This window comes from Eumetopias jubatus, unplaced genomic scaffold, assembly GCF_037043125.1.
Source record: "Eumetopias jubatus isolate StellerSeaLion01/CBP00866 unplaced genomic scaffold, mEumJub1_p1.0 scaffold_7, whole genome shotgun sequence".
Classification (NCBI taxonomy): domain Eukaryota; kingdom Metazoa; phylum Chordata; class Mammalia; order Carnivora; family Otariidae; genus Eumetopias; species Eumetopias jubatus.
Window position 1 is genome coordinate 12602685 of NW_028274813.1, and position 19241 is coordinate 12621925.

Below are 19241 nucleotides of genomic sequence, written 5' to 3' on the forward strand. Positions count from 1 at the left end.
ATCTGTTCATCCAGTCATTGTATCTGGTTTGGAGTTCTATCCGAGGTCAGGAACGTATCAGAAGAAAGTTTTTTAGAATACAAAACTATTCAGATCCCATCTATTCTGCCGTTGGAAAATGTACTAGGCCTCTCTTTGAGGTTAGAACAAATTACCCAAGCAAATATATGTGCTAGTTACTATTGCTTTGTAACAAATGACCTCAACAGTTTGTGGTTTTAAAGTAGCCATTTTATCTTGCTCTCACTTTTATAGGTCAGGAATTGGGGAAGGGTTTGGCTGGACAGTTCTCATTTGAAGGTTGTCCTGCGGTTGCACTCAGAGGGTTGTGCCGCTGTTCTCCACGAGTTCGGCGGGGCCGTGGGTGTCTAAAATGAAGCATCCACCAGGCTCTGAGCACTTGATACTGCCTATCACCTGGGAGCTCAGTCAAGACTCTACCAGAGCAGCTACATGTGGCCTAGCAGGGGACTTGAACTTCTTACCCGGTGGCACAGAAAGCATTCCAAGAAAACCAGGGAGGGGCGCCTGGGTGGCTCAGTTAGTTAATCGTTCAACTCTTTGTTTTGGCTCAGGTCGTGATCTCAGGGTCGTGAGATCAAGCCCCACATCAGGCTCTGTGCTCAGCACAGACTCGGCTGAGATCCTCTCTCCTTCTGTCCCTCCTGCTCGTGCTCTCTCAAATAAATAAATAAATAAATCTAACAAAACAAACAAACAAACAAAACCAGGCAGATGTTGTCTAGCTTCCAATGTTATAGTGTCACTTCTGCTTCATTCTATTGATTACAAACATATCATCAAGGCCAGCCCAGATTTTTTTAATTTAATTTTATTATGTTATGTTAATCACCATATATTACATCATTAAGTTTTGATGTAGTGTTCCATGATTCATTGTTTGCATATGACACCCAGTGCTCCATGGAGTATGTGCTCTCTTTAATACCCAACACCAGGCTAACCCATCTCCCCACCTCCTCCCTCTAGAACCCTCAGTTTGTTTTTCAGAGTCCATCATCTCTAATGGTTCGTCTCCCCCTCCGACTTACTCCCCTTCATTCTTCCCCTCCTGCTATCTTCTTCTTCTTCTTTTTTTCTTAACATATATTGCATTATTTGTTTCAGAAGTACAGATCTGTGATTCAACAGTCTTGTACAATTCACAGCGCTCACCATAGCACATACCCTCCCCAATGTCTATCACCCAGCCACTCCAACCCTCCCACCCCCCACCACTCCAGCAACCCTCAGTTTGTTTCCTGAGATTAAGAATTCCTCGTATTGGTGAGGTCATATGATACATGTCTTTCTCTGATTGACTTACTTCGCTCAGCATAATACCCTCTAGTTCCGTCCATGTTGTTGCAAATGGCTAGATTTAGTTTTTTTGAAGGCTGCATAATATTCCATTGTGTATATATACCACATCTTCTTCTTTTTTTTTTTATACCACATCTTCTTTACCCATTCATCTGTTGATGGACATCTTGGCTCTTTCCATAGTTTGGCTATTGTGGACATTGCTGCTATAAACCTTGGAGTGCATGTACCCCTTCAGATCATTACATTTGTATTTTTGGGGTAAATACCCAGTAGTACAATTGCTGGGTCGTAGGGTAGCTCTATTTTCAAATTTTGAGGAACCTCCATACTGTTTTCCAGAGTGGTTGCACCAGCTTGCATTCCCACCAACAGTGTAGGAGGGTTCCCCTTTCTCCACATCCCCGCCAACATCTGTCGTTTCCTGACTTGTTAATTTTAGCCTTTCTGACAGGTGTGAGGTGGTATCTCATTGAAGTTTTGATTTGTATTTCCCTGATGCCGAGTGAGGTTGAGCACTTTTTCGTGTGTCTGTTGGCCATTTGGATGTCTTCTTTGGAAAAATGTCTGTTCATGTCTTCAAGGCCAGCCCAGATTTAAAAGGAAGAGACAGGGACTCCATTTTTAGTGGGGGAAAAATGTCAAAGAACTTGAAAGCAAGTTTTTTAACTACGTTAGATGATGTTTACTCATGGAACTCTAAGGAAAGAGATTGCATTTACTACCAACAATACAAGATAAGTTTCAGAGGCCAAGGTAGGCTATAAATGAAAGGGCAAGTTCATCTCACTTTAAAATATATATATATATTTTATTTTAGAGAGAGAGAGCGAGAGAGCATGGGGGTGGGTCAGAGGGAGAGGAAGAAAGAGAATCTCCAGCAGACTCCCTACTGAGCACAAGAGCCTGACTCACAAGTCTGAGATCATGACCTGAGCTGAAATCAAGAGTCAGAGGCTTAACCAACTGAGCGACTCAGGCAACCTGTATTCATCTCCCTTCTTAACAGATCTCAGAACCTCAACAAACCTGGTCTGGCTTGGGAGATAACTGGACTCCCAAAAGAATGTTCTGCTTCATTCTCTCTGATGCAGACATATTTATCTACATTGGGGGTGGGGTAGAGGGGCAGGGAACCTGGGGATAGGCAGCCCTATACCACACCTTTCTAGCTGTCATGTTCAGGAGGTAAGAGTATTTCTCAGTGATAGTCTGAAAAATCCAGGCAACATTTCGATTGTCCTGGCTTTTGTCAAGTACTAACCTAACCACTATGGCCAAGGGGTAAGGTACAGAATTTTTGCATCACTTAAGTATAACCATATAATTCTCAAATACAAAGTTAGAATATTTGGAGTGACAAAAACTAAGTCACAAACATTTTATTTCTGATTTAAATATAGCTAAATAAATACCTTTCATGCTTTCATGTTGATACCATCATCCTTGGCCACCTATACTACCTTTCTGGTTATCAAAAGGCGGAAAAACCAATTGAGAATAAGGAGTGTATGGATGCATTTTTACAATCAAAATACACTTCTATTATTTCTTCTCTGCCAAATAATCTGAAAAAATTATCTATCATGAAGCACTTCCTACAAATAAGGAGCCCTTGTGATCTGGTCACCAAAGATGTGAAACTAACACAACTCAGTCCCTTTAGGGATGAGTAAAGTGTCAGATATTAAAAAAAAATCCAGATTTGACATGATCTAAGAGGAATCTGGTCTACTCAGATGAGAGCAGGGAGGCTATACATGATCTTTTCATCCTGAAGTCCTTCTTAAGACTCAAGCAGATGTAAATTTGAAAAAAGATAATCTTTTTGTATTGTAAACCTTTCATCTTAGAGAGAAATCAGAATTCTTAGGAAAAATCTTAGAAGGAACAAAGTGATAGTTGTACTAGAAACATTCTTCTCATTCTGTACAACTTTAGCAAACATAAAAATCAAATACATTAAGAACATACATATCAACTCTCAGTATATAATCTAGCAGGCCTCAACATAAGTGTAGTTATGTGTAAGTTAATTTTAGTTTTCTCATTTCCAGTTAAAATCTTTTTTTTTTAAGATTTTATTTATTTGACAGAGAGAGACACAGCGAGAGAGGGAACACAAGCAGGGGGAATGGGAGAGGGAGAAGCAGGCTTCCCGCCGAGCAGGGAGCCTGATGCGGGGCTCGATCCCAGGACTGTAGGATCGTGACCTGAGCCAAAGGCAGACGCTTAACGACTGGGCCACCCAGGCACCCCAAAATCTTTTTTTTTAAAGATTTTATTTATTTGCCAGAGAGAGGGAGAACACAAGCAGGGGGAGCGGCAGGCAGAGGGAGAGGGAGAAGCAGGCTTCCCGCGGAGCAGGGAGCCCAATGCAGGACTCGATCCCAGTACTCTGGGATCATGACCTGAGCCAAAGGCAGACATTTAACCAACTGAGCCACCCAGGTGTCCCCCAGTTAAAATCTTATATTGTGGATAAATCAGGATTTATCTTTTTTTTTACATTTAAAGACTTACTGTGCGTAAGAGCTGAATTTAGCGCTAGTCTGTGTCCTCCAAAAAGCACACACCAAGATGAGATTAAGCATGTAAGGATTTTATCAGAGGAAACACTTATGTAAAAGGAAACAGAGAGCCAGAATGGCTGGGAGAGGCATGAGTTCAACTCTGAATGAAGTTAAGAGGGAGAGAAGGTTGGATGGAAGCATTCTAGAATGTAGTGCACCCTAAGGAAGGTTTGACAAGGCTGCTGGAGTCCTTGAGCCCAAGTTAGCCTACAGAAGAGGTGTTTCCCAGGAATATCTGCCTTAGTATCCTGTTGAATCCAGTCATTGGTGGGGAGCAGGCACAGTGATAAATTTCAGAGCGCAGCAGCTGGGGTCCTGGGTGAATTACGTTGCTTGTAAAAAGAGGTCTGCAAGGGGGGGCACCTGAGTGGCTCAGTCAGTTAAGCGTCTGACTTTGGCTCTGGTCATGATGTCAGGATTCTGGGATTGAGCCCCACATCAGCAGGGAGCCTGCTTGTTCCTCTGCCACTCCCCCTGCTCGTGCTCTCTCAAATAAATAAAATCTTAAAAAAAATAAAAAGAGGTCTGTGAGGCATGATTGCCACATTGGGCGTCACCTGAATAATATGCAGAGCTAGAGCTATTTGAACACCTAGCAAGCAGCAGAAAGGGGCTGAGGGAAATGTACAAAACTGAGAAAGCATGTATATGCTGACATTCCCCATGGATAATTCCAATATCCAATCTCCTCTTTCTCTTTATTGCTATAACTACTTCCTTTGGCCAGTCTTCAGGAATGCTTGCTTTTACTTCTGGGTGCATGGAATGTCCTGCATGAAGGCTTGGGAGATAGGCAGGAGACTCTCTTGGTAGCAGGCCGACTGAAAGAAGTCTCTGGGTTCTTCATTGCCCTGCAAACTAATATGAATGCTGACGCTAATGCTGCTATATTCTGCTAGTGCCTGGGAATGTTCTTCACAGGGCTCTGAGCCATTCCATTTCAGAGTATCAACAGTTTCTGGAGTCACCTTTTGTAACTGAGTTGGAGAATTTCAGGTACAACAAATCTTACGGTGATGACCAAAGAAATAAAACAGCAGAATCAAATCCAGGGGATATGAAAGAGAAGAAAGTCAGCAGGCCTTGGTGAGGGACTAAGTACAAAGGTGGGGGGAAAAAAGTGAAAATGACTCAAATTTTTATCTGAAGTATCAGAAAATGGCTCTGGACTAACTTGTTTTGCAGACACCTCATTTCAAATCTTCATTAACCACCCATGCATCTCAACCAAATAAAGCACTCTTTGACACGGTCTCGAAAAAGCGTGAAAGAGGAGACTTGTCAACTGTGGTAGAGAACAAGGAAAGGCTATATTGGCATCAGTCACCTCTCCCCTCTCCCCAACCTGATTTTCCTCCCCTAGATCGAAAGCAGTCTCGGGAGCTGGGTCTTCTTTTTCAAGACAGATTTGCATGGTGACAGGACATTAATGGCTTTTTATAGACCATGATTTAGTTCATTCTAGACCTCTTTTTTCAAGTGCTTGGCTTGTTCTTACCTGGGAAGTTGGCTTGGCTATGAAAGAATCCACTCAAGGAGCACATTGTACATCATAGCCCCTGCCTCCTGAGTAGATACCAGTTTTATTTTAAGATTGTTTATTTGAGAGAGAGAGCAGAGCAAGTGAGAGAGAACACGAGTGGGGTTGTGGAGAGGGAGAAGGAGAACCAAACTCCCCGCTGAGCAGGGAGTCCAACGCGGAGCCCCATCCCAGGACCCTGAGATAATGACCTGAGCCCAAGGCAGATGCTTAACCAACTTAGCCACCCAGGCGCCCCTAGACACCAGTTTTATAGTGTTCCACTCCGCAGGTCCCCTCCTACCAACACCTGCCATCATGGCAAGGGCTGATTTTCAGGAGAGGGGTTTTCTCTAAGGGGCTCAAGTTCTTTCTCTTACTTAGAGTGTGGAGAAATGCAAATAGTAGAAATAAAAACATTTTGGTTGGCTAGATTGTATACTTACTTAGACAACAGCACCACCAGCTAGAATGTAGAGAGAGTTTTAGAATGAAGGTAAGAGTGATGGCAGTGTATCCAGTTGATTTTTTCCACAAATTATTTGACGTTTGGTTTGGGGATCAAGTAATAATGTAAATAAATTTAATGATGTCTTACTGCATCAAAAGTGGACAAAATTGCCATCATGCCCTGATGCTTGAAATTACTGTTTTACTTTTTAGAGACAACTGTTTTATTTTTATAATTTTCCCCTTTTGTTTGCAAAAAATGAAAGTCTCCAACTGTTCTTTGTAAGCACCTCTTTGTATTTGGCAGTGAGGAAGGCAGGCCCCAACTTCTGATTTTAAAACAGAAAATCCCACATCCTGGGAAACCCGTCAGTACTGGTCATGCCGTCAGGGCCTCTTCATGATAGATGGGTGTAAGTCAAACTGCATTTGCAGGTTTCAGATGAGATTCCTGGTGATGTAAAGCACCTGAATTTGCCATAATGGTGGCCACTAAACACATGTGGCTACTGAGCACTTGAAATGTGGCTAGTGTGAATAAGGAACTGAGTATTAACCTTTAATTTTAAATTTTACATTTAAAAACTAATGTTTTTGGAAAAAAACTGAATAACTTGAATATGTGAATCTACTTTTCCAATTGTAAATTTAATAAACTAAATACACACTAGGAATTTCCAACGAAAATTTAGCTTCCAAGTAGAAATTTACACCAGAGGTAAAATACACATCGCATCTTGAACTTTGTACAAAAAAAGGAATGTAAAATATCGTTAATTTTATATTAATGATTAATATTTTGAAGATACTGCATTCAATAAAATACCTCATTAAAATACGTTTCAGCAGTTTCTTTGTACTTTTTCAAAAAGTGGCTACTGTAAAATTTTAAATTACATGTGGCTCATTTTATTTCTAGTGGGCAGCAATGACCTCGACAGCCTCGTAAATATTAAAAGCCCCTAAAACGGCGGCTCTTACTTGCGTGTGAATGAGAATTTGGAATGAGACTGACTCCTTTGTGAAGATTAGCAGTGCTTAACATCTCACGTTGAGAATTACTCATCCCGATTATACAATATCATATCCGTGTCTGGTTTCGTGAGCCCTTCAAGTTTTTTTTTTTTTTTTTGCAACATGGAGGACTAGAAAAGAACAGTTCTGATAAAGAATAAAAGGAATGGCGGCAGCAGCTGGACTGTAAGGTGAGGCTTTAGACTTGTCACTTCGGGCTCGGTGCCAGCGGTCCCGTTTCTAGACTCGCCATACCAGTGCGTGCCCCACTGCGGCTCCCAAGACGTGCGGCTGCCCTCGCCACGCAAACCTGCGGCCTTTCCCGGAAGCTTTTCACTTTCTCCGCGAAGGAGAAACGCCCCAAGTCCGCGAGGCTCCGGCGCCTCCCCAACTGTGCGCTCCCGGCGCCCAGGAGAGGACACTCGTGGACAGGGAGGCGAAGGCGGAGGTGCCGCGGGAGAGCCCGAGGGCGACGTAGCCCGGCGCCTGTAGGGCAGGCAGGGGCTGCGGCTGCCGGACAACGAGGAACCGGGAAGACGGCCGCCCTCGGAGCCGGAGACGCCAGGCGCGCGGCGGGTAGGCGCGCCGAGGCCGGAGGCGGGCTCCACGCCCCTTTCGAATCCCCGAGCTGGGCTGATGACGAACACAGGGCGCGACGGCGCACACACCGCCCCGCGCTCGCACGACGGTGCGTGCAGGGAGCGCGAGGGAGCCCCGGGCCGTCACCGGCGCGACCAGCGTTCCGCCTCCTCCGCTCCCTGCGCTCCCGCCACCTCGGCGGCTCGGCGCCCGCCTCCCGCCTCCGTCCGAAGCCTCCGCCGCAGCGAGGCTCCCGACCTCGCTCCTGTCTCTTTAAATGGTGGGGCCAACGGGCCGCCCCTGCAGCTGCTGCCTGGGTGGCCCCGCGCGCCGCTATTGAGGGGCGAACCAAGATGGCGGCGGCTTTGGCTGTGTGAGGAAGACGGAAGAGGCGGCGGCGGCGGCCAAGGGAAAGGGACTTCCAGGAGGCAGGAGCGCTCGTGCGCCTGGGGGCTCTCGCAGTCTCCTGCGCAGTGGTAGCAGTTGCAGGAAGAGCAGACGCCCCTCGGCTTGGGACGTTTGAAGCAGAGGAGCGGAGCGGAGCCACTGGCTGCGGTGGCAGGGCCAGGTATAAGGAAGGAAAACATGGCGGCGGCGGCCTGAGGAGGCGGCGGCGGCGCGGGAAGCTGCTTCGCGGAGATCATGGCGGAGGCGGGAGCAGGGCAGTGACCGGCGCTCCGAGTTCCTACCGCATCGGGCCGGGAGGCTGTGAAGCGCTGCGCGCCCCTCTTCGGGGCGGCCGGGCTCGCCGGGCTTGGACAATAGCGCTGAGGAGTCGGAGGCGAGGAAAGACCGGGGCCCAGAGGTCGGGCCCGGGAGCGGGCCATGCGGGCGGTCCCGCGGTCCCGCGGCGGCCAGCGGCGGCAGTGAGGCCCGTGGGTCCTCCGCTTGCGGGCGTCCTCCCGCCTTGGCTCCCGCGTGTCCCGGCCCCCCTTCCTGGGCGACTCCACCGGGGCCTCTGCCCCGGCCCCCGGGCGGCACGATGACCGACACCCGGCGGCGGGTGAAGGTTTACACGCTCAACGAGGACCGGCAGTGGGACGACCGGGGCACCGGGCATGTGTCGTCCGGCTACGTGGAGCGGCTGAAGGGCATGTCCCTGCTCGTCAGGGCCGAGAGCGATGGTAAGTGAAGCCCCTTGCGGCGGGACCCTTGCCTTCCCCCACGGCTCCGGGCCACATACCTGGTTGTTGGGGGGCCACTGGTCTTCTAAGAGAACGGAGGGGGCGACTGGGGCTGGGGGCGGCTGCCGCTCTGGGGGAGGGCGGGCCACCAGCACCCCAGTCCTCTCGGAGTGAGCTGCATAGAGAGCGCTGGAAATGTCTTTTTCTTGCCAGCGCCTGGGTGCTCTTGCGGGGACGAGGGGAGCCCAGCACGTTTGAGCTGTGCTGCCTGGGCGTGTGGAGAGGTCGGGGGCCTAGGATCGGGAGCCCGGACCGTGCTGTTCTTTTGCACTAGAGTGACCTTGAGAAAGGCACTGATTAATCCGATCTTCTGCCTTAGTTCACTCATCTGTAAAGCAGGCGTGAAACTTTCTCGGAGCGAAGAAAGTTCTTAGGTGTTTCACTCTTTGGAGAACGTTTTGCTGTGGCCTCCCCCCCCCCCCCCCCCCGCGCCCTTTTAAAACTGTTTTTCTGCTACATTTTTTTGATCCTGTTGCAAGTTGGCAACACCGGTTCATGGATCTGGCAACTCTGCATTCGGCAGAGAAAATGCTTCTTTATCTTGAGAAGATAGATTTGTGTTTCCCAGTGTTGTCTTTTTCACTAATAATGCAGAATTTTGTGTACAGTTTGTGTAAACGTCTTGCAAGTGTGGAACTATTTTATGCGAGCTTTTTTGATTACTTAAGTGAAAAATCACAATTTGGTTCAGTTAACAGGTGAGGAGAAGTGGGCAGATAACTTTAAAACCTTTGGTATTTGCTGTAGTGCCTATGCTTCACATATTTTGAAATAGCCCTTACGGTTCAAACACCCAGTCGTTTGAAAATAAGTGTTTCACATTTTTCAAAACTTTGTTTAGGGTTTGCCACTTCCCTCTGTGACATACCTTGAATTTCCCTTAGTGAAAGTATTTCCAAATTGTTTCTTCTGAATTGGAAAACCTGTCTTGTTACATTAGTCTATAATTTCACTCTAGCTATTTGTTTGTTACAATTGTAGTTGTTCTGTATCTGAATTATTACAAACTCGTCTCAAGGAATTTTAATTGGACTTTCAACCCAGAACTCCCAATTTCATGAAAAACAAACAAGACTCACCCTTCTGTAATTAAAGACTCTAGGGACATTGATTTTCAATTTGAATTGAAAAATTGTAAATTAGAGTTATATTGCCCACAGGTTATCTTTATAAGACTATCCCGAATAACTTAATTGGAGAGAAATTAACTTCCTTTCAGAGGCATTTAAAGGATTTTGAATACATTGGGTATATTTTTCTGAGGCCTGTTTATTTGCATCTTAAAAATACAAGTTTGAATGTGTTGGTGTGCTTTTGTATGTGTTTATCACATAGTCACCAACTACTCTCACATCTCCTTCTTTGCATGTTTGGAAAACTTTTCACATACTGAGTTGAAAAGTATGGGCTTTGTATGTTCATTTAACTTCCAGATGAAAGTTTGTGTAGATTTGTGATCAGTTCTTTGAAATCTCATAACTAACGAATAACCACATCACATACTTAATTGGACACATTATACAGAGTCCTTTGTTTAAAGTGTTTTTAAGCATTAAGTTTTAATGTCATACTATCCTAGGGAGTCCCACTCTACTAACCTAATGTAGGGATCTGGTTTTTTTCCCATTTTTATTTTTACCACTTTGGAAATAGCCCCTAAACTCCCATCCTCCCTTGGGGAAAGTTTGGGACTTTGCAGTGAAACAGGTTGAATGGCAAAAACAAAAAGGCCTTAATTTTTTATCTATTTTATTTTTACATATTGATAGAAAAAAGAGAGCTGAAATAAATGTAACTGATGTGCCCTTGTTAATTTAAGATGTAAGGAAAACTAAATCCAAAGAATGGGCGTAGAGGATTGCAGCATACTTACGAAATACTGTCATTAATAATCTCTAGTTTGATGATTGTTTTTTCCTAACAGGAAAACTCCAAATAGGAATGATAATCAAAATTTATTGAGTGCCTACTGTGTGCTAGAGATTCTTTACTTGTATCTGCTGATAAAAGTACTATTATTAGTCATATTTTGCAGATGCGGAAACTGAGGCTCAGACAGCCTTTGGCTTGAGACTTATTAATAATCATTAACTGTTTATAGTGTGTTTTAAAATCCCTTACTGCTGTCCTACTTGCGTTTGCTGCTTTATACTTAAAGGCTCAAAGTTTATTTCAAAGAACATGAAAAGAATTTTTAGCCTAAAGATATTTAAAATTATAGTTTATGTCCAAGCCATGTGGGAGTTTTTATACAGACTGCTAGTTTGGGTCATCCATTATTGTCTGCTTCTCCCATTCTCCATTATGGGATAATTGAGAATTTTCTTTTTATTGTGGTGAGCAAAGTGGAAAGCATTTCTGATTTTCCATAAAATGAATCCTTTATCTTGTTAGAGGTGCTTATACACTAAACTGAAAATCAGGAAGGTAATTATTGAATGGAAGTACTTGTGGCCTCCCTGTTAACAGCGCACATCTTTCTGAGTAAGTCTGCCTTTCTCCTCTGAACTGGATGGTTTGGCAGCTCTGTAGCTTACCTTTCCTTGGAGGAGAGAGATGTCCGGCCAAGCTACTGAGCCCATTCTCTAGGTTGCATCTTTTTTTTTTTTTTTTTTTTTTAAGATTTTATTTATTTATTTGACAGAGAGACAGCGAGAGAGGGAACACAAGCAGGAGGAGTGGGAGAGGGAGAAGCAGGCCTCCCTTTGAGAAGGGAGCCCGATGCGGGGCTCGATCCCAGGACCCTGGGATCATGACCCGAGCCAAAGGCAGACACTTAACGACTGAGCCACCCAGGCGCCCCTCTAGGTTGCATCCTTATTCAGTAGGTTCCTACTGGCAAAGTGTATTGTAGGAACATAGCCCTTTCTTTAATGAAGATAGATTACCTCATTTCTCGGGTTTTTGTCATAGCCAGCTACCTGCAAAGTTCCATCTTCCAAACAAAAAAAATTACTTGGTATTGTTTTTTTCTTCTTTCAGTTTATGCTGTACCCGTTAGGTTGCGTGAAGGGTAATGTCGTCCCTTACTTGCCTTGTCACTTTATGTTCAAATAATTCTGCTATTGCATTATGGTTTTTACCACTTCCACCTTCCAATTTTAGAATTGATAAAGACTTTGGAATTTCTCCACACACTGAAGGATGTCTTTTTAACATAAAATCAAATCCATGCTCTTTATTCTGGATTACTTGCCAAGCATCAAGAATAGTGTTCTTATATTTGGTTTTTACCTTAAGTTTTATAATTTTTACATTTCAGAATAGTTCATCTGTTACCTGAGTTGCCTCTTAAAAGGTTAAATTTTCAGTGTTATTTGAGGCATGAAGAAAATGAGACATGGGGAAATGTTTTGTTCAAGTTAGTACTGCTAGCTAATGGTAAAAACTAGAATCCTGTACCTCTGCCTCTTGTAGAATTTGGTTGTAGGTAGTGCCTCACCCCCACTATAATTAGAAAAGGAGGTCAGAGCACTTTAGGTGGAAAGCCTGTTTTGTTTTGTTTGGGCTGTTGTGGTGAAAGAAATGAACAGAGATAAGTACCAGCAATTTTTTTTTTGCTCTTATAAATTAGTAAGCAGTATAGAATCTCGCATACAGTAAGCATTCCAGATTTAGCTACTGAGAAGAGCTCAGTGTCAGTACTGGAAGAAATACTTCGAAAAGTTCATTTAAACCCCTTTTTTTTTCTTCTTATGTAGACCTACTTTGTAGAAAATTACTAGGCCTAGGGTAAGCAAACCCTTATTTATCATCTGTGTGTGGTAACTTCTGACAGTTTGAAGTCCATCAGCCACGCTGGGTATAGGTGATAGGGCCTGAGTTAGTGAAAGCCTGATGCAGGCATGGGACCTTGTGATGTAAAGCTACCCCCGCCCCAAGCCTTCGTTTCAGTTTTTAAATGCCGTGTATAATCGTGAGCCACAAAATCAGGAGCGGGAACACAGACTAGGTTTAAAGCCTACACTAGTGTCCTGTCCAGATGATATTTTGGACTTCGATTCATTTTTGATGGTGTTTTCTTCCCACTAATGAAGCACCGTACTTAAGCTCCTGCCCTTAGTTTTGAGCATTGATAAGGACAACATATCAGCAATGCCTAGATGTTGAACTGCTTACTATGGAGTGACAGAGCTGGATCTTGTCATTCTGAAATCCTTAAGTATTTATCCAAATCTAAACTAAGACCAGGACCTATGTTTCTGTAACTACCTGAATCTGATTGGTTGGTAGATTGATATTGAAAATAGAACCATAAAAGTTACAGAAACTCTCTAATATCTCATTTCTCCAGTGAAAGGAAGTGTTATCTTCTAAACAAGTGAAATTTCTAGCTAAAAAACACTGTATCTGAAAGATTAAAAATCTTTACAGTTTTCTTGGAATGGTTCCTAAATATTATATACTGAAATGTTTTTCTTAAGCAGTGTAAAAACCTGTTGGCTAACCTTTTGTTCTAACGTGTTTCTGGATCGTTGTTATCATTACTAATTTTTCTACTGTTCAACAACTCAGTGATGCTCATGAAATGATATTTTGTCCATGCTCTAAGAAAAACAAGTATTGGGTGCTGGTTATGTAGTAGATGCTGGGGTAGGCACTTCAATATGAATTTTTAGTTAATGCAACAACCCTATGACATGTTATTTTTTCTAACCATAAGTCTTCCTGTATTGATTATTTGATTGGATAGTTCAGTGGTCTTTTTTTTTCCTGCACTCAGCCAGAAATCTAGATTTTTTTTAATGTACAATCTTTCCATTTTAAAATATTTGCATGAATTCAGTATATGAGTATGTGTGTTAGAGTATGACTCAAATAAGCTGTCTGCTGGCTGGATCCAGGCTGCAGGCACTAGTTGTAGTTCTCTGATTTAAACACTTTTGGAATGATATTTCACTCTGCACTACCAGCTACTTCTCACCCCATTCCCTGGAGGTGTTTGTTTTGATAGAGGTGTATTGGGGATTGGCAACAGAATACAAGAAAAGCTCTCACATTTCATTTTACAGGAAAAACAAAGATGTTGTGAAGCAGGGAGGGAACATTTTTAATGACCTAAAATTGTGTATACTCGTAATTGTACTAAATGTTGTCCATCTTTGCTTATCTGTGTTTGACGGCTTCTATCCGCAGTTGTCTTGGTGATGTTCTGGGTGGCATTTCCCGTCCTATACCGTTGTTCCCCCATTTCCTGAGTGTATAGACCTCCTTTTTGTCTATTTGGGGCATCTGTTTATGTCAGGATACACAGATCTGTCATCTAAGAGTAGCACAGTATTTCGTTGTATATATTTAATTCACACAGTGCACTGTTGGTGGCATTAGAACAGCATTTGTGAAAAATTCTTCCTCAGGATACCTTTCTTCTCTTAAAATTGGGGATGCTCAAAAGCTTTTGTTTATGTGAGTTGTAGCTACTGATATTTGCCACATTAGAATTTAAAACTAATTCTTTAAAAAGCTTTTAAGTCAGAATTCAGTGAGAAGAACGTCACTGTTTTACAGTTTTACAAATCTTTTTAATGTCTGGTTTAATTTTTAAAAAAGGATTCTTAACCTGCTTCTGCATTCAGTCTTTTGCAATAACACAGTATAGACCCTGAGAAAAATAAGGGTGAAAAAGGTAAATAACGTCTTAGTAGTAATACTATGAAAATAGTGTTGATTTTCCACACTCCCTGAGGTCCCACACATTGAGAACAGCTGGCGTAGAGATTGTTTTTAGATTTTTACCATTACAGACACTGCTAGTGACTTACTTGTTCATACACTTGGCACTGTGTGAAGATGTAGGCTAATTTCCTAGAACTGTTGAACCAAAGAGGACTATGTTTTTTTTTATTTTTTTTAAAGATTTTAATTTATTTATTTGAGAGAGAGAATGAGAGATAGAGAGCACGAGAGGGAAGAAGATCAGAGGGAGAAGCAGACTCCCTGCTGAGCAGGGAGCCCGATGTGGGACTCGATTCCGGGACTCCAGGATCATGACCTGAGCCGAAGGCAGTCGCTTAACCAACTGAGCCACCCAGGCACCCCTAAAGAGGACTATGTTTTAAAAGCTTGGTAGAGAAAGATAAAATGACCCTCTCAAAAAGTTGACTGTAGTAATAGTAAACCAGAATTAATTAAGGACCCTCTTTATTTTTTGAAGAAGTATGTGTATAAATATGGACTTGTAGGCCTATCAGAGCTTCTATGGAACAGACTCACAAGCACTTGCTGTGCAGGAATACTCTTTAGTTCACCTGAAGATGGTTGATTTTGCTAGTGGTCTGAATGAATGGATTCTGCAATGACAAAGTGAATTACATGTATTGATGCATTCCCCTTAGTGTGATCACTGTCTTGATGTTTCTTTGTGTCTCCATATTTCCTTTCCAAGTGTTTAGGTTGAAGGTGGGAAGGCCTTTCTCAAGTCTTGATATTGGGGTTTGCTGTGTAGGCTCTTCTTTCTCTGGTCTGTGTGATGGAGTGTCTTTGTCGGATGGTGAGGAGGAGGTGTCATGGAGAGGGTGAGAGTGAATTCTTCTTGGGGGATAAGGGCATCTATTTTATTGGAGAGGATAGGTATGTTTCTCAAATAAGTTTGGGTGGGGGCCGTTGTGCATATGTGCTTCAGTTATTAAGATAAACTGAACCTACCCTGTATCAAAAGCATGTGTTCCCCTTAATGAGAACCATCTGTACCTCCTGCGATATGTTGCTTGAGGTCTGCTACTAAGGACCATCTTCCTCATTTCTCTCCTCTTGTCTCTGTTACCATGATAAATGCCTCTCACCTACAGTTGAACTCTACATTCCCAGCCATACCCATATATTACTAGGATGGAATTGCTGTTCCCAGTACTCTAGCTATAGCCACTGATACAAGTAAACTTGTTGGGAGAAAGGATTGTGTTAATGCGTATTAACACTCAGCTGGATCTTTTTCTGTTGATTGGAAAAGCACTGATAACTTGATCCAGTAGAAACTGAGATGGGGGAAGGGAACCTAATAGATGGCCTAGAAATAAAACTAGAAATGTGTCTTTGTTACTATCCTAGCCCCCAAACTAAAAGGCAGTTTCCCATGCTGCAACCTCTACAGCCTACCGATTTCCTAGGGAGCATGGTATTTGGGGACCAGAGCTAGACTTCCTAAGGTGGTGTCTTAGACCAAAGCCATGGGATATGTCTGTGATGTGTTTCAGGAGAGAGATTTTTCCTTAACATCTTGAATGGCCCAGTAAAGAAAAACTTGCCAATACCAGAAGCTTCCAGTTATCTACTTATTCTTGTTTTAGCTAGGGCTTTGGGAGGGCACACTTCCAGCTTTCGGTTTGGGATTTTTCCTTTCTAATTTCCCTGACCCTGTAACTTTACGGAGAGTTTCGAAGCAAATGCAAAAGGGATTGGTACTTGAAAAATAATAGTTAACCCCTGCTGGTTTTTGTTTTGTTTTAGTAGCAGCCAAGTCAGGTGTGTGGTTTTCTTTCTTTCCTTTTCCTTTTAAGTACGGGCCACACCCAGGATGGAGCCCAGCATGGGGCTTGAACTCATGACCCTGACACTAATAAGACCTGAGCTGAGATCAAGAGTCAGATGCTTAACCTACTGAGCCACCCAGGCACCCCGTCCTTTTTCCTTTTTTTAATTGAAGTATAGTTGACACCCAGTGTTTCAGGTGTGTTTCTTGAAAGCACAATTTGAAGTGCTAACTTCACCCCTCTGTGCCATATGTTGTTTACCCCTACTCTTAAACTTAAAAAAAAAAAAAGTTTTGAAGTATAATAGAAAGTTACACAAATGGTAAGTATTCAGCTTGGTGAATTTTCACAAAATAACCAGCACTCAGGAAGCCTGCTTCATGTCCCCTTCACAGTCATTATCTCCCCCTGCCCACTAGCACCATAGATTAATTTTTGCTACTCTTTGAACTTTATGTAAATAGAATTATAGGGTACATATTTTTCTCTGAGGTTTCTTTCATTCATGTTTATAAGAGTCATATATGTTGCATTCATGTATTTGGTTCATTAACATTACAGTGGTATTCCACTGTATGAATATTTATACCCTTTTTTAAAATTAACATTGTTCATATGCTATATAATTCACCCATTCAAAGGGTATAATTCATTGTTTTTTTAGTATATTCACAGGGTCATGCAACTATCCCCACAGTCTTTTTAATTTTTTAAGAATCTCTATACCCAACGTGGGGCTCAAACTTACAACCCCGAGATCAAGAGTTGTATGTTCTACTGACTGGGCCAGCCAGGCGCCCCACCACAATCTAATTTTAGAATATTTTGTTCTCTCTGAAAGAAGTCATGTACCCATTAGCAGTCACTACCCATTCACTCCCCCTTTCCTCCCTAAACAACCACTAATCTACACATCTTTCTCTAATTTGCACACTCTGTACATTTTATATAAAATATATAGTCTTTTGTGACTGGTTTCTTTCACTTGTAATGTTTTCAAGGTTCATCCGGCATGTATTTTTTGTGTGTAGCTGAACAGTATTTTATTCATTAGGTTTTGGACCTTTGGATTGTTGGCACTTTTTTACTATGAGAAATGCTGCTAAGAACATGTACACATATTTGTGTGAGCATATGTTTTCATTTCTCTTGGGTATACACCTAGGAATGGAATTGTTGGTAAGTAGCAGTTGAGTAACTGCCAAACTGTTTTCCAAAGTGGATGCCTTTTTACATACCCACAGGCAAAATGCATGAGGGTTCCAGTTTCTCCATGTGGTTGCCAACACTTGTTATTGGCAGCACTGTCTTTGATTATAGGCATCCTAGCAGGTATTAAATGGTCTCTTATTTGTGGTTTTGATTTGTATTTCCTTAAGGACTAATGATGTTGAGTGTCTTTTCATATGTTCATTTGTCCATTTGTGTATCTTTCTTCAAGAAGTATTTATTCACATCTGTTGCCGATTTTTAAAATTTGGTTGTCAGAGGTCTGTATAGAAAGTCCTTATCAGATACATGATTTACAGATATTTTTTCCCATTCTCTGTGTTGTCTTTTCACATTCTTAATGGTATTATTTGTAGCACAGATTTTGATTTTGATCATATCCAATTATCATTTATCAGTGATGTCCAGTATTTTCTTTTGGGTAGGTGTGGTTTTGTGCGGTTTAACTTTTTTTTTTTTTTTTTTTAACACAGAGAGCACAAGCAGGGGGAGCGGCAGGCTGGCAGAGGGAAAGGGAGAGGCAGGCTCGGGGCTCGATCCCAGGACCCTGGGGTCATGACCTGAGCCGAAGGCAGACGCTTAAATGACTGAGCCACCCAGGCGCCCCTGTGCGGTTTAACTTTTAAAGAGCCTTACTTAGGACTTACACTAGGACACTAGACCTTTTGCATCTTCTGAATGTTTTAAAGTAATCTAGTTGTTTCATTCTGTTATTTATGTAGTTTTCTAGAGATGGATTGTTTTTCAGGACATGATATATTTCAGAGTAGTTTTTTGGAATGTTTTTCTCCTAGAAACCACATTTTAAGTATAATTATTTGCCACAAAAAGTTAAGTTTGATCCATAATATACCAGACCTACTCTGATTTCACTGGGAAATGATATAGATTGCAATTTTTGTTATTGTATGTACAAAAAACAATGGAAGAATATTTACAAAGAAAGTTGGAGACTTAATACTTTTGAGGGATTCTAGACATTGAGTTCATTTGCTTGCTGCTTTTTCTTGTTATGAATGCCTCAGTAGACAACTCTTTATAATTACTAAAATAAAACCAGTAATTGTGCATAAAGAAAATTGAAGCACTGGAAATTTATTTTAATTAATATGGCAAAGGTTGGGAGAAGAGGAGAGATTAAAACAAATTTCTTCTAGAATGTGAGGATACTTGTCTGAACCTCAGCCAGAAATAGTAAAAAAAAAAAAAAAACCTAAAGAAATGGGGTATTGGGAGTAACAGGTGGGAAAAATATGGAGACTGTTTAGTTACCTTAAGTATAGAAAGAATAAGACACATTTGGAGTTAAGTTTATCTGTGCTAGACACAGTAGGAGGATTCAAGTGAAATGGGAGGCTGTTCGTGTGCACAGGGTGTTTGCAAATTAAGTCCTTACATCTTGGTAAATGCTGGTATTTTACTGTATTCGGTATCACTTAGCACTGTTCTGAGCACAGAGGAGTGAACGGTCAATAAATCACTAAATGGGACAGTATCATAAGATTAGTAAATGAACTTTAACATAAAAGGAAACTAATTAAATTTGGGAATGTTAAGCACCCTTTTCTCAGCTGCCTAGCCACTATTTGGAATGGGAAAGTAATGGTGACATGTAATAGAAAAAATGAAAGATTTGGATGAAGGACAGCTACAGAGAAAATTGTTGCTGCTTAAGCATTGTGGGGCAGTACTTGTCTTTAGATAGTACTTTGGGGATAAACTGGAACTAGAGTGAAGGGAGAGGCGTAAAGCTGGTCTTAAAATTTGCTCTTTGTTATAAAACAGTAGTTATTTTCTGAATATCACAAGTCTTATGGCCAGGGAAAAGACAGAAATGTGCAAATTAAAATTACTTTACTATGAGGAAAAAAATGATCATTTGAAGATGAAGTGTGATAAT

At 42.2% G+C, this 19241-nt stretch overlaps 1 protein-coding gene across 2 annotated transcripts in view; it reads left to right on the forward strand.

The window, feature by feature from the left end:
- The first annotated feature begins 7573 nt into the window (after positions 1-7573).
- Positions 7574-19241, forward strand: part of PPP4R3A (protein phosphatase 4 regulatory subunit 3A) — a 37900-nt gene continuing 26232 nt past the window's right edge. Inside the window, exon 1 of one of the 2 annotated variants that reach the window (XM_028098322.2) lies at positions 7574-8582. In XM_028098322.2, the coding sequence (XP_027954123.1) occupies positions 8441-8582 (142 nt within the window). In that variant the 5' untranslated portion in view covers positions 7574-8440. The remainder of the gene's footprint in view (positions 8583-19241) is intronic. The other variant, XM_028098330.2, reaches the window with a different exon arrangement.